Source organism: Oncorhynchus keta, chromosome 1 (genome assembly GCF_023373465.1).
Source record: "Oncorhynchus keta strain PuntledgeMale-10-30-2019 chromosome 1, Oket_V2, whole genome shotgun sequence".
NCBI lineage: Eukaryota > Metazoa > Chordata > Actinopteri > Salmoniformes > Salmonidae > Oncorhynchus > Oncorhynchus keta.
The window spans coordinates 76,480,643-76,496,155 of NC_068421.1; the positions used below are offsets into that span (position 1 = coordinate 76,480,643).

A 15,513-nucleotide genomic window follows, 5' to 3' on the forward strand; every position below is an offset into this window, starting at 1 on the left:
ATTGAATTGAGAGAGAGTAATATAGGGAAGGTGAGAGAAAGAAAGAGACAGAGTGAGACGGGGAACAATTTTGAACAAGTTATTTTGTCATGGCAATAAAGCATTTTTTTATTTCATTGAGGGCAATAGAGAAATGTAGTGACAGGGAGTGGAAGAAAGACAGGAAAGATAAAACACAGACACACACTAACCATTGAGGCGTGTGAGGGTCCAGTTTCGTCGTGCGTCTGCCGGCCGGTTGGCCAGTTCGAAGGCAAAGGGGCCGGCATTAGGGGTCAGATCTGGGTCGCTGGCGGTGATGTTGATGGCGTTGGGCTCAGGCTTCTCACACATCTCCACTTCCGGAGGGAAGACATGAGGAGCATTGTCGTTTATGTCTAAAAGGTACATCTGTAACGTACCCGTACCACTGGCAGGGGGGATGCCTGAGAGAGAGGATGGAGGGATGGAGGAGAGAGAGAAGGAGAGACCAGTGAGATAAGCAAAGAGGAGAAAAAGGCCCCTTAGATAGGAAGGAATATTACAAAAAAATGACAAAAAGGCAACCTGTTTGGTGCAACATAGATACTGTACTGAACTATTTATATGTTGAGAGGAGATACCAGGGGTTGGAACCGGTTCAGAGAACAGAACTGAATACCGGAAAAAAACATAATTTTTCAAGGAATGGAAACGAAAGTGATCCATACAATTCCGGAACAGAATTGTTATTTTAAATGCATGGGAACTGGCTAATAATGTTATTTTACGTTCCAGCCATCTAGTACAACAACAAAACCAACTAAGCGCCTAGGAAAAACCCTCACTCAAAAATGTATTCCAGTGTCTGCCTGCAAGCAAAAAATCTTTGCCTGTGCATGTTTAGGCTACCTCCCCCTCCCCCCTCTGAAGCATAGCCTACTAACTGTACTAACGTTACATTAATGCTTGATTCAGGAGATAGTGAGGCCGATTTTTTATTAGCTATAGAATAATGGATTCACTTTTTCAATGCGAGTTAAGGATACAACAGGCCTAGTTATCATGTTTCACATTGGATTTATTAACTACAAAAAGGTAAGATGTGTTTTTAATTCTGATACTACTCTGCACACTCAAGCTTGTTAGCTATCTCAAGCTATGTCAAAGGACATTCAAAGTTCCTCCATAGAAGCCACTCCTCCTCGGTATAATTCTGTAGACCTAATTCATATAATGTCATAACAAGATGTCCAGCGTTTCAAGTCTCCTCCTCAACCCTCTCTAGCTCTTTCTCCACCTGCACATTTTCAGTCGTATCTTGCGCCATGGGCTACACTTGTCTGTCCATCATGCATGTAAACAACTAGCTTGTCTGCTCTATCCGCACTGATTGGTGAAGTCATTTAATGAGCGAAATGTAAAAACATTTGGTTTCACAGGTTAAAAAAGGAAAAGAAAGGACCAATATAAACAGTATGTTCTTTTGGTTCGAACCGGTTCAGAACTTTATTTTGCTGGTCTGAACAGTGGAACGAAAAACAAACAAAAATAGTGGGTCTGTTCAGAACGAAACGATTGTAAAATTTTGGTTTCAACCACTGCCAGAAACACAGCGTAATAAGAATCTCAAAGGCACATTACAGCATTCAAAACAAACAGGAATCATGCTGTCATACAAAATATTATGCCACACCCATGTTCAACAACCAAACTTCTCAAAACAACACCCCATCAACAGCTACATCTGACCTCTTCTAAATAAGAGATGCAATGAGAGAAACATGTGATTCAACACACTAGGAGAGTGAGTAAGGGAATGAGGCAGAGAGAGATCAGTATGTTAGGGAGGCTGTCTGAGGCACACATCTGCCTGTGTGTGTGTGTGTGTGTGTGTGTGTGTGTGTGTGTGTGTGTGTGTGTGTGTGTGTGTGTGTGTGTGTGTGTGTGTGTGTGTGTGTGTGTGTGTGTGTGTGTGTGTGTGTGTGTGTGTGTGTGTGCGTGCGTGTGTGCGCGCGTGCGTGCGTGCGTGCGTGCATGTGTGTGAGCAGGAGGGTGTGCGAGTGTATTTGGCAAAAGCACAATGAAGAGCTCAGTCAGAATAAAGCTAAAACACAGCAGGGGCTCTGTGGTGTGTGTATGTGTGTGTGTGTGTGTGCATGTGACCGGGAGAGAGTGTTTTTGGAGAATGTGTATTAGAGCACTACTTTGTATGCTCATCCGTATACATATCATTTTCAGAAGTAGTCCTGCCATTGTCATATGAGATTGTCTTAGAAGTTTGGGGGGATTTTGGCAACAACATATTTGTATTATTGTGCCAAGAAAGTGATTCAGACTGAATGGATTGTAATTGAATTTAATGAATGTGAATAGTAAGATTGAGTCCCATCCCCCATCCTCCCAGATTAAACAAAACTATAAACACAGGAAGCTCTAAAAACAGTATAGGCGTACACACACACACACACACACACACACACACACACACACACACACACACACACACACACACACACACACACACACACACACACACACACACACACACACACACACACACACACACACACATACACACACACACACACACAACTCACCATTGTCAGAGGCCATGAAGGTGATGTTGTAGAGGTTATTCTTCACATAGGGAGACTCCCTGTCCAGCACAGCGATGGTGGAGATCCGCCCATTTACAGGGTCTATCTCCAACCAATTAGCAGGGTCAAACAGCTTTGAATACCTGGAAATCAACCAAAAGGATGAGAGAACACAATTACAATAGGAAGTAACATGACACTCTAATGCCTTTGAAACGTACACATTCAACACATATAAAACATATACTCCCCCCCTCTCTCTCCTCTCCGTACCGTATGTTCTGAAGCATGTATCTGTCAGGGTCCTGTGCTGTGAAGGTGGTGAGTAGCGAGCCGGCTGGTAGCCCCTCCTCCAGTTTGATGGCTTTAGGGTTGGGGGAGAACTCTGGGCTCTCGTTGACATCTGCAATGCGTATAGACACGGTAGCGGTGGACTGACGGGGCAGGTGGATACCACGGGCCAGGGCAACCTCATTCTCAGCCAGCACCGTCAACACAAAGGAGCGACTGACCTCATAGTCTATGGGCTGGAGATGGAGAGACACGTAAACATGCAAATACTCACCAGTTTGCCACTCTCATATATACAGACATACAGTTTGTTGGCCAGATAGACATACGTTAGCCGCAGTGGAGGCTGCTGACGGGAGGACGGCTCATAATAATGGCTGGAACGGAGCAAAATAAAGGGCATCAAACACATTTTTTGTAATAAAAATAAATAAATAATTAACCTTTATTTAACATTGAAACCACGTGTTTGATGTATTTGATACCATTCCACTCATTCCGCTCCAGCCATTACCACGAGCCCTTCCTCCCCAATTAAGGTTCCACCAAGCTCCTGTGATTAGCCGTTATAATGTGTGTGTTTATCTGTGTGTTGTTTGCATGTGCAGCATCTGTGTCTGTGTGTACATAAATATACAGAGAGGTACATGTTGTGTGCATAGCCTGTGCACAACATATGTGATGTGTGTATCTGTGTGCTGTATGTACAGTCTGTACTGTATGTATATGTGCTGTGTCCTACCTTGACCACAGTGACCAGTCCCTCGTTGGTGGTGGGGTCAGTGGGGATGGAGAAGTGTCCAGTGGGGTCTCCAGCGGTGATCCTGTACACAGTCCTCCAGGCTGCAGTACGGGGCTGGTCCTTGTCTGTCACTGTCAGGTTAGCTACGATCACATTCACACGGTTCTCATGCACATCTCCATAAAACTACAGAGGGAGGGGCAGGGAGAGAGTGATGAGGGAGTGAGAGATGAAAAATGTATCAGTCTTTACATGGCGAAAAGACAAGGAATACAACATATACAGTACGTTTACAGGAAACTCACTCTACATCCTTAGATGAAGTTGCGTGGAAAAAGGAATGGGGTGGTGAAATCATTTTCTGTCATGGAAAAAGGAACTCAAAGGGTGTGATGATATTAATTAACAACAATTTTGATCTGAATGTGCAAATAATCAGGAATGATTCGCAAGGAAGGTGGATCCTTTTGAATATGAAAGTGGACGAAAAAGAGATTTGTCTCATTAATCTATATGGTCCAAATCAGGATGATCCACACTTCTTCGAAAAGATTTATACCAATTTATTGAACTTACAGGCAACAAACGATCTAATCATTATGGTAGGAGACTATAACACAATGTTAAGTACCTCAATGGACCGTAAAGGTAAACACTCTACAAACTATCATCACCGTGCCCATAAGGAAATGTAAAATAGTATGGACACAATAGAAATAGTGGATATTTGGAGACTAAAAAACCCCAACCTAGTGAGATTTACATGGCGAAGACAAGCTAGTCGTCTTGCCTACTTAGTCTCTTTCTCTCTGGCATCAAAGGTTCAAAAAGTTTTAATAGGAGACAGAATGAGATCGGATCATCATCTAATTGGCATTCACATAACTCATAGATTTTCCATGTGGACGGGGATATTGGAAATTTAATCTAAGTTTACTGGAGGACAACTTATTTTTAAGACAAAACAATTCATAACTGAATTTTTCCAGTATAAAATAGGTTCAGTAAATCCCCTTATTGTTTGGAATACCTTTAAATGTACCTTCAGGGGTCATTCAATTCAATATTCATCAATAATAAAAAAAGCAGTTTCAGGCTAAAGAAACAAAACTAACAAGGGAAATCCATGAACTAATAGTACAGGTAGATAGCAATAAAAACAATACTAAAATATAAAGACCCAGTCTATCTAAAAAACTGGAGGCCCCTTACACTTCAATGTTGTGGTGCAAAAATACGAGCAAAATGCATAGCACTCAGAATTAAAAGGGTTTTTACCAGGTATTGTTCATCCTGATCAGACAGGTTTTTTTTACATGGATGATACATTGGAGATAATATATGACAACTACTAGATATAATAGAACATCATGAAACATATAAGAAGCCAGGAATGGTATTTATAGCAGATTTTGAAAAGGCATTGATAAAGTAAGACTGGATTTGATTTATAAATGCCTGGATTTTTTAAATGTTGGTAATTCTCTTATAAAATGGGTCAAAATAATGTATAGCAACCCCAGGGGAAAAATAGTAAATAACTGCTACTTCTCAGAGAGTTTTGAATTGTCAAGAGGATTTAAACAAGGGTGTCCGCTGTCACCATATCAATTCTTTATGGCCATTGAAATGCTAGCTATTGAAATCAGATCCAATAACAACATTAGAGGATTAGAAATCCAAGGCTTAAAAACAAAGGTGCCCATGTATGCCGGTGAGTCAAGTTTTATGTTTTAGGTCCTCAAGCTAGATCGCTGCAATGTCTCATTAAAGATAACTTTTCTTTACTCTCTGGACTAGAACCTAATTATGATAAGTGTACAATATTACGTATTGGATCCTTAAAAAATACAACTTTTACATTACCCTGCAGCTTACCTATCGGTATTCATATCACAAAAGATATAAATAAGCTCTCCACAATGAATTTCAATAGAAAATGTGTAAAAAATAGACAAGATCCTGCAACCATGGAGAGGTAAATACCTGTCTATTTATGGAAAAATTGCCCTGATTAACTCCTTAGTCATATCTCAGTTTACTCACTTACTTATGGCGCTGCCTACTCCTGACGATTCGTTTTTCAAATCATATCAAATCACATCTGGGACGCTAAACCAGACAAAATAAAACGAGCCTATCTATATAATGAATATGAATTGGGTGGGTTGAGATGATTAAATATAAAAGCACTAAAGCTCTCTCTAAAAGCTTCATTCCTTCAAAAGTTTTATTTGAACCCTAAATGGTTCTCAAGTAGATTAATAAGAAAAGCTCATACATTGTTTAAAAATGGCCTTTTTGCCTTTGTGCAGATTGCCATGTCTCATTTTCGATTAATTGATTTTTTTTTTCAAAGTATCTGTCTTTTTCAAACAAGCATTGCAGAGCTGGCTGCAATTTCAAATTTCACCGCCCTGAAAACATAGAACAAATATTACAACAAATATTATGGCTGAACTAAAATGTGCTGGTTGATAAAATACCTGTATTTATGGGAAAGATGTTTGAACAGGTCGTTTTGTTCTGAAATTATATTGCAAATTGTAATGGTAGAGTTATGTCCTTCGTGGAGTTATCAGAATTGTACGGGAAGGTCTGCTAAATCCAAGAGTACAATCAATTGATTACAGCATTGCCCCCAACATGGAGGAGGCGGGTGGCAGCGGGAGGAGGTAGGGAACTGGTCTGTCTGCCCAATATAAAGGATCAAAACTGGCGGAGGAATAAAAATAGCATAAATAGGAAAGTTTACCAGTTTCATTTGAGGACCAGGATGTTGACAACTGTACCATACAGATTGCAAAATAGTTGGGAAGAGATTTTTGATCTACCGATTCCATGGTACAGGGTGTATGAGTTGATATACAGTATAAAACAACGCAAGATTCAAGACTTTGTGCTTTTCAGCTAAAATTATTATATACAATTCCTGCCTCCAACAAAATGTTGAATATTTGGGGCATAAAATCATCGAAGTTCTGCAGATTTTGTTGTGAGGTTACAGAATCAATAGACCATTTAGTTTGGTATTGTTCTCAGGTAGCCTGTTTCTGGTCTCAGGTTCAGGAATGGCTGAAAATGCATAGCATTGATCTAAAATTGACCCTAGAAATAGTACTGTTAGGAGATCTGGAGAGACCGGGTCAGTCAATTACTAATATACTAATACTCTTAGTAAAAGTATTTATCTTCAACACGCAATCTGTAGAGTCTATTCGATTAGATAGATTGAAATTGTACGCTAATCATCATAGCATAGTTGAAAGATATGTGTTGCGTAGAAACACGAAGTGGGTGTCCAGCAGAGATAGATGGGATGGGCTGAGGGTGGGAAGCTGAGGGTTGGTATGTGGAATTGGAGAAAAGTGGGAGTGGAGTTGCTGTGTAAGAGAGAGAATCATGTACATGTACATCAGTACATTTGAATGACACTAAGTGGCAGTGTTTTTACAACTATTGCCGGTTTGCTTGAGGCTGATGCCGAGCAGGTGTTTGTACACATGCATATACACACACTCTCATTCAAATAAACACATACAAGAACACACACATACATATAATAGTGCCAGACATGCACACAAACATATACAGTTGGCATTGCTGTTATGATTTCAGTTGTCCTTGATGTCTTTTGTTTTAAATATATTATTTTATTTGTTATTTTTTTGCTTTGTTTGCTGTTTTCTTCTGTCTTTTCCTTTTTTCTCTTTAGTTTATTATCTTGGTTGTTGGTGCATTGGGGGGTTATTGGGGGTGGGGAATGGAATTAATTGTATTTTTTATTTGTTCTCTATTTGGTATTGAATGGTTGAGGGACACCTATTGGGAACTGTGGGGGGGATCTTGGAGGGTTCGGGTTTCACAAGATTGTGATCATGAAAAAGGAAACTATGACATACTGTATATTTAATATCACTATTATGCACACACACCCTCACACATAAGGATGGCTCTGTTGCAGAAAGACTGATACATGTTTGATAGTGTCTTGACGCTGTAGTGTTTGTCCTTTATGTTCTAATACTTTAATGTTACCCCTTCCTTGTGTTTTTTGTAATAAAAAATAAATAAAAAAACATATATATATATATATATATTTGTTTTTGTTGAAAGATTGTTTCTGTGGTGTTCTTTGTGTGAGAAAGAAAGTATTGTGTGAGTGTGTATTGTACTGTGTGTGTGTGTGTGTGTGTGTCTGTCTGTCTGTCTGTCTGTCTGTCTGTCTGTCTGTCTGTCTGTCTGTCTGTCTGTCTGTCTGTCTGTCTGTCTGTCTGTCTGTCTGTCTGTGACTTACTGTGTCAGCGGTGAACTCTGGGGGGTTATCATTGACGTCAGTGATCCTGATGATAGCTGTAGCTGTGTTAGACAGACCGTAGGTGGGGTTCCCCTCCATGTCAGTAGCCTGGATTATCAGTGTGTACTGAGGAACTTTCTGAAAGGAGGAAGAGGTTCAGATTACAGAGAATAACATAGACAGTCAGTATGTAAACACAAACTCATACACTATAAAAAAACTTTATTTTTTTAAAGTCCTGCTAATTTACTGGCAGCCTGTAAGTTACCTGTATATTACTGTAAAATGAGTTACAGTATGTTACCGTTAATTCCAAATAAACTCTGAAGTACAGTATTTTACAGGAGGGTGCCAGTAAATTATGGTAGAAACAACTGGATTTTTTTTTTTTTTACAGTGTACACATTGATACACATCACACGAGCACACACACGCGCACACACAGCCACCCACCTCTCTGTCGAGGCCTGCTGCTACAGTGATGATGCCTCCTGTCTTGTTGTTAATGGTGAACATGTTGGAAGAAGGACTCTCAGGGTTTTGAGATATAATCTTGTATCGGAGCATCCCATTGGCTGTCTTAGGGTCGTCCTTGTCCACTGATGTCACTGTCATCACAAAGGACCCTGGGAACACAAACCAAGCAGTCAAAAAAAAAAGTACTGTGTGTTTGTGTGCGTGCATGTGTGTGTGAGTGTGTGCATGTGTATGTGTGTGAGTGTGTGTTGTTACCTGGTTTGGAGCCCTCTGGTACTGATCCGTTGTAGATGGTGTGTGTGAACTCTGGTCTGTTGTCGTTCATGTCTATGACATTGATGACAATGTCTATGGGGTTCTCTATCTGGTTCCCATTCAGGTCCACAGCATGGGCTCGCAGCTAAATTGTCAGATAGAAGATCAGGTTTAGGACACAGATAGGGAATGACATGGAATGGGCTCACAGCTACAGTAGATGGTCAGATACAAGATCTGGGTTGGGATACAGTTAGAGAATGACATGGCATGGGCTCACAGCTACATGGTCAGATACAGGATCAGGGTTAGGACACAGTTAGGGAATGGTTGGAGCCAGTTTGCGCTGTTCTGCGAAGGGGGTAGTACACAGAATTGTACGAGATCTTCAGTTTCCTGGCAAAATCTTGTATGGAATAGCCTTCATTTCTCAGAACAAGAATAGAATGACGAGTTTCAGAAGAAAGAACTTTGTTTCTGGCCATTTTGAGCCTGTAATCGAACTCACAAATGCTGATGCTCCAGATACTCAACTAGTCTAAAGAAGGCCAGTTTTATTGCTTCTTTAAACAGCACAACTGTTTTCAGCTGTGCTAACATAATTGCAAAAGGGTTTTCTAATGATCAATTGGCCTTTTAAAACGATAAACTTGGATTAGCTAACACAACATGCCATTGGAACACAGGAGTCGCTGATATTGGACCTCTGTACGCCTATGTAGATGTTCCATAGAAAATCAGCCGTTTCCAGCTACAATAGTCATTTACAACATTAACAATGTCTACACTGTATTTCTGATGAATTGTATTTAATTTGAATGGACAAAAAATGTGCTTTTCTTTCAAAAACAAGGACATTTCTAAGTGACCCCAAACTTTTGAACGGTAGTGCATATGAATTAACAAAGCTAACCGACTGAATTTCAATATCTACTCCCCCAGAAATTAGAATTTCGGAGTCTTTCCCCTTTAAATTACCATAGAAACGACCCCTCTCAAGATTGATTGTTCGGGGTTAGAGGAATAGAAAGCCACGGATCTGGAGCTGAAAATGACGAGGTATCAAGTTGATTTTGATTCTGAAGCACAGAAACGCCCCCTAATGTTACCACCTCCCAAAATATGGAAGAGATGCAACCAAGAGCTGCGTTGTCTAAACTAGCAATGGTCACAAACTAACATTCCTATTTAATTAACACTGTTATGTACAAGAATATTAAGGTTGTAATATTGTATAGAACAATCTAATAATTCATTGTATGTGATTCATAATGACATAGGCTAAAGAAAACTAGGTTGAGACATACATTCAGCAGCACCCTGTATTTCGCTACATTCTAGAGCAGTGAGTGAACGCCCTACATATTGCTTAGACTTCAGAGGGCAACATTATGAGGGCAGAGAGAGGGGAAGGTTGCGAGGTATTGACATTGGAATGGGGCCATTTACTGAGGTTAGTGTACACTTGGCCTCTCAAGGGTGGATCTAAAGACCCTTAAGTGTTTCTCTCCTAGGGCCTTTCAACTACTGCTCTCTAACAAGAGAGCACTACAGGGAAAAAGCAGAGTACCCTCCCCCAGTACCTGTCTCCAAACAGCCATGTTAGAGAAGCCTACCGCTAGGCAAGGAAAAGTAGCTGCCATAACATACTGCTGTTACAGTACCCTCACCCTGTACTCTGTCTCATAGCTGCTATACTGTGTGTGCTACCCGGTCTTCAGTAATGCCACAGCAACAGCTCATGAATATATTCATCACAGAGCTTCAGTGACTCTGACAACTACATCACACTGTATGAATATTCATGAGGGAGCCCCACCCTTCATGCAAATGTCCTGCCTGCAGATATAGCCAGAGTTGCTTAAGTGTGTCTCTCTGTGTGTGTGTGTGTGTGTGTGTGTGTGTGTGTGTGTGTGTGTGTGTGTGTGTGTGTGTGTGTGTGTGTGTGTGTGTGTGTGTGTGTGTGTGTGTGTGTGTGTGTGTGTGTGTGTGTGTGTGTGTGTGTGTGTGTGTGTGTGTGTGAGAGAGAGCCTATTTGTGTACTGCAGATCAAAGGTAACATTCTCAGACTGATGTTTCCTGTCCAACTTCCTCAGGGTGACGTTTCACAAATGTTTTACATACACCAGCAAAGAATGTGTTCAGAGGGATCCTCTATGTAGGACTCCCACCTGATTCAGGGAATCTTCCAACCAGGATTTCTGGAAAGCCTGGGAAAGTTAGCAGAATCTTGAAACCCCCTACTACACACTTACATGGAAGTTGGAGATGTGTTCGCGGTCGAGGGGTTTGGTCACAGAGAGCTGACCAGAGATGGGGTTGATGATGAAGATCCCGGTTGGAGGCTGATCAGCACCGGGTCCAGTCACACTGTACCGGAGGAGCCGGTTCTTATCACGGTCCGACCGGATCTAGACCACAGAGGGAAAGAGAGAGAGAGAGGGAGGGAGAGAGAGATATTCCCACTTTAGATACAGTTACACAACAACACTTTTATTTGAAACATATTTAGCTCCACTCAACACCATACACAGGCTATACAGTACAGACAGAAAGCATGTATACTGTCTCTCCACAGATTCTAATATAAATATCATACCAGAAGATTGTGTTAGGAGGAAATAGTGAGCACCACACACATACACTGTACATACCGTACATATACACAAAACATTTACACACGTGCGCACACGCACACACACACACACACACACACACACACACACACACACACACACACACACACACACACACACACACACACACACACACTAAAACCCTCTGAGCTAGTGACCAAATGACAGACTTTGCATGACAGTGTGTTTGTCTTCTCTTGATTAGCCCCCCTGGGAAATGTGTGTGAAATGTGTCTTCTGAACTGTGTGTGTGTCGTACCCTGACTAGTTCCTCTGGGAACTGTCCTCGTGAGTTCTCAGGGACGTTGATGGGGGGGATGACCCAGTCCCTCTTCACCCGCCTCAGAGATCCATCACCCCTGACGACCACGCTACGCCATGGAAACATGATCACAGCTGCATCACTGGAGTTCACCTGCAGAGAAAAACATGTTACACACCAATATACAGACACAGACAAACAGATCGATTTCTCAGACAAACCCTCCCACATCAAGAAGTTATTCCAGAGAAACCCTGCATCTCTACCCCATCATCTCTTTTCCTCCATCTCAACCCCTACATCTCAACCCCTCCATCTCAACCCCTACATCTCAACCCCTCCATCTCTACCCCTCCATCTCTACCACCACATCTCTTTTCCTCCATCTCTACCCCTACATCTCAACCCCTCCATCTCAACCCCTCCATCTCTACCCCTCCATCTCTTTTCCTCCATCTCTATCCCTCCATCTCTACCCCTCCATCTCTTTTCCTCCATCTCTATCCCTCCATCTCTACCCCTCCATCTCTTTTCCTCCATCTCTACCCCTCCATCTCTTCCCCTCCATCTCTATCCCTCCATCTCTACCCCTCCATCTCTACCCCTCCATCTCTTTTCCTCCATCTCTACCCCTCCATCTCTTTTCCTCCATCTCTACCCCTCCATCTCTACCCCTCCATCTCTATTCCTCCATCTCTACCCTCCATCTCTACCCCTCCATCTCTAGCCCTCCATCTCTTTTCCTCCATCTCTACCCCTCCATCTCTTTTCCATCTCCATCCATCTCTACCCCTCCATCTCTTTTCCTCCATCTCTATCCCTCCATCTCATCTCTATCCTCCATCCATCTCTCCAACCCCTCCATCTCTTTTCCTCCATCTCTATCCCTCCATCTCTATCCCTCCATCTCTACCCCTCCATCTCTTTTCCTCCATCTCTATCCCTCCATCTCTATCCCTCCATCTCTACCCCTCCATCTCTATCCCTCCATCTCTACCCCTCCATCTCTTTTCCTCCATCTCTATCCCTCCATCTCTACCCCTCCATCTCTTTTCCTCCATCTCTATCCCTCCATCTCTATCCCTCCATCTCAACCCCTCCATCTCTACCCCTCCATCTCTACCCCTCCATCTCTTTTCCTCCATCTCTATCCCTCCATCTCTACCCCTCCATCTCTTTTCCTCCATCTCTATCCCTCCATCTCTACCCCTCCATCTCTTTTCCTCCATCTCTATCCCTCCATCTCTATCCCTCCATCTCTACCCCTCCATCTCTTTTCCTCCATCTCTACCCCTCCATCTCTTTTCCTCCATCTCTACCCCTCCATCTCTTTCCTCCATCTCTACCCCTCCATCTCTTTTCCTCCATCTCTACCCCTCCATCTCTATCCCTCCCATCTCTATCCTTCCATCTCTACCCCTCCATCTCTACCCCTCCATCTCTATCCCTCCCATCTCTATCCTTCCATCTCTACCCCTCCATCTCTACCCCTCCATCTCTATCCCTCCATCTCAACCCCTCCATCTCTACCCCTCCATCTCTATCCCTCCATCTCAACCCCTCCATCTCTTTTCCTCCATCTCAACCCCTCCATCTCTTTTCCTCCATCTCAACCCCTACATCTCAACCCCTCCATCTCAACCCCTACATCTCAACCCCTCCATCTCTACCCCTCCATCTCTTTCCATCTCTCCATCTCTATCCCTCCATCTCTACCCCCATCCATCTCTTTTCCTCCATCTCTACCCCTCCATCTCTTCCCCCCATCCATCTCTATCCCTCCATCTCCATCTCATCCATCTTCCTCCATCTCTCCATCTCCCCTCCATCTCTTCCCCTCCATCTCTACCCCCCCTCCATCTCTTTTCCTCCATCTCTATCCCTCCATCTCTATCCCTCCATCTCTACCCCTCCATCTCTATCCTTTTCTCCATCTCTACCCCCATCTCCATCTCTTTTCCTCCATCTCTATCCCTCCATCTCTACTATCCCTCCACCCCTCCATCTCTTTTCCTCCATCTCTACCCCTCCATCTCTTTCCTCCATCTCTACCCCTCCATCTCTTCCCCTCCATCTCTATCCCTCCATCTCTTTTCTATCCCTCCATCTATTTTCCTCCCCATCCATCTATTTCCTCCATCTCTACCCCTCCATCTCTTTTCCTCCACCTCCCCATCTCTATCCCTCCATCTCTACCCCTCCACCTCTATCCCTCCATCTCATCCCCTCCATCTCTATCCCTCCATCTCTACCCCTACATCTCAACCCCTCCATCTCTACCCCTCCATCTCTATCCCTTCATCTCTATCCCTTCATCTCTGCCCCTCCATCTCTATCCCTCCATCTCTACCCCTCCATCTCTATCCCTCATCTCTGCCCCTCCATCTCTACCCCTCCATCTCTATCCCTCCATCTCTTCACTCCATCTCTACCCCTCCATCTCTACCCCTCCATCTCTACCCCTCCATCTCTACCCCTCCATCTCTACCCCTCCATCTCTATCACTCCATCTCTACCCCTCCATCTCTTTTCCTCCATCTCTTCCCCTCCATTTCTATCCCTCCATCTCTACCCCTCCATCTCTGTCCCTTCTCTATTTCTCTATACATCTATCCCCATCCTTCTCTCTCTCCTGCTTCCTTCACCCAAATCTCACTCTATTCTTTTTCTCTCCCTCTCGCCAAAAGCTCCCTCCCTTTTCTCAGAGTTTTCTGCTCCACCTGTCTGTTAAGAGAACTAGCTGACTAATAGCTGGCTATCGCTTTTATTCACAGGTTTGATTTTGGTGGTGTTTTAAACAGCTTTTTCTTTTCTCACATTGTTTTCACTGCTCCCACAGAAGGCTGGGAGACTGTAATGGACACAGTAGGTGTATTGCACTGCACTATTTCTGGGACCATTTTTACTGGGAGATGTGAACGGGTCGCTGTAGTGGCTCTTTAATGTCTCCCCTTATAGAGACAACCTCCCCTTTTCTCTAATTTACACACAGCAGGCAGCAGCACCTGATGCTATGGGTGTGTCCCAAACAACACTTTATTCCCTGTATAGTGCACTACTTTTGACCAGGGCACCCATAGCAGTAGTGCACTATATAGGGAATAGGGTGCCATTTGGGATGCATCCTATACTCTAGCGAGCGCTGTCTTGTTTCTGTGGTTATCAGCACTTCACTGGCCATCAAAGGTTAACAGAGTGGGCTGTGAATTTTTATTTAGTACATTTAACATGAATGATTCCTAAATAAGTAAGTGGTCGTGAAACTTGGTTAATCGACTGGTGATGGATAATGTATTCTTATGATGAACTGCTCCTCTGACTTCCATCTCCACATCATAATTATTCATGTATTTTTTCCATACTTACACTCGTAGAAAAAAGGGTTCCAAAAGGGTTCTTTGACTGTCCCTACAGGAGAACCCTTTTTGGTTCCAGGTAGAACCCTTTAGGGTTACATGTAGAAACCTCAGTGGAAAGGCTTCTACATGGAACCCAAAATGGTTATACCAGGAATGAGAAGGGTCACCTTGAATAGATAAAGGCTTCTGCTAAATGACCATATTGTGATATTCTTATTTTATCCATACCTGTTTGTTGTGTTCCGTCGTCACCCCCTGTCCATCTGTCCGGAGGTGGAGGTGAACGCGTGTCTTCCACTCCTCCTTGGTTATCTGATCCCTCGCTCGCACCACCAGGAAGGCTCTCTTCCTGTCCGCAAGACGGAGGGAGTGCCGGGTGTACACCATGCCATCTTCACCCAGCCTGAAGTGCACCGCGTCGCCCACCTCCAACAGAACCCTGTCGCCCAGGCCGCAATCGGCAAACCTCACTGAAGGGAGAGAGAGAGGGGTGAGAGGGGTCAGCATGATATGAAAACATAGGAAGACAACTTAGAACAGGTCTATATATATATATACTGTATATATATATTTCACTCACTCAACCTCACTTGGGTCACTCCAAAGTCAAAGGCCTACACTTCCTAGGTCCTCTTC

At 43.2% G+C, this 15,513-nt stretch overlaps 1 protein-coding gene across 1 annotated transcript in view; it reads right to left on the bottom strand.

Moving 5' to 3' along the window:
• cdh2 (cadherin 2, type 1, N-cadherin (neuronal)) overlaps nucleotides 1-15,513 on the bottom strand; it is a 62,883-nt gene that overhangs the window by 14,027 nt on the left and 33,343 nt on the right. The window contains exons 3-12 of the mRNA XM_052461233.1: nucleotides 15,106-15,347; nucleotides 11,516-11,671; nucleotides 10,876-11,031; nucleotides 8,621-8,765; nucleotides 8,342-8,514; nucleotides 7,889-8,026; nucleotides 3,592-3,777; nucleotides 2,832-3,085; nucleotides 2,559-2,701; nucleotides 192-425 (exon numbers count right to left, since the gene is read on the bottom strand). Of these exons, the coding sequence (XP_052317193.1) occupies nucleotides 192-425; nucleotides 2,559-2,701; nucleotides 2,832-3,085; nucleotides 3,592-3,777; nucleotides 7,889-8,026; nucleotides 8,342-8,514; nucleotides 8,621-8,765; nucleotides 10,876-11,031; nucleotides 11,516-11,671; nucleotides 15,106-15,347 (1,827 nt within the window). The remainder of the gene's footprint in view (nucleotides 1-191; nucleotides 426-2,558; nucleotides 2,702-2,831; nucleotides 3,086-3,591; nucleotides 3,778-7,888; nucleotides 8,027-8,341; nucleotides 8,515-8,620; nucleotides 8,766-10,875; nucleotides 11,032-11,515; nucleotides 11,672-15,105; nucleotides 15,348-15,513) is intronic.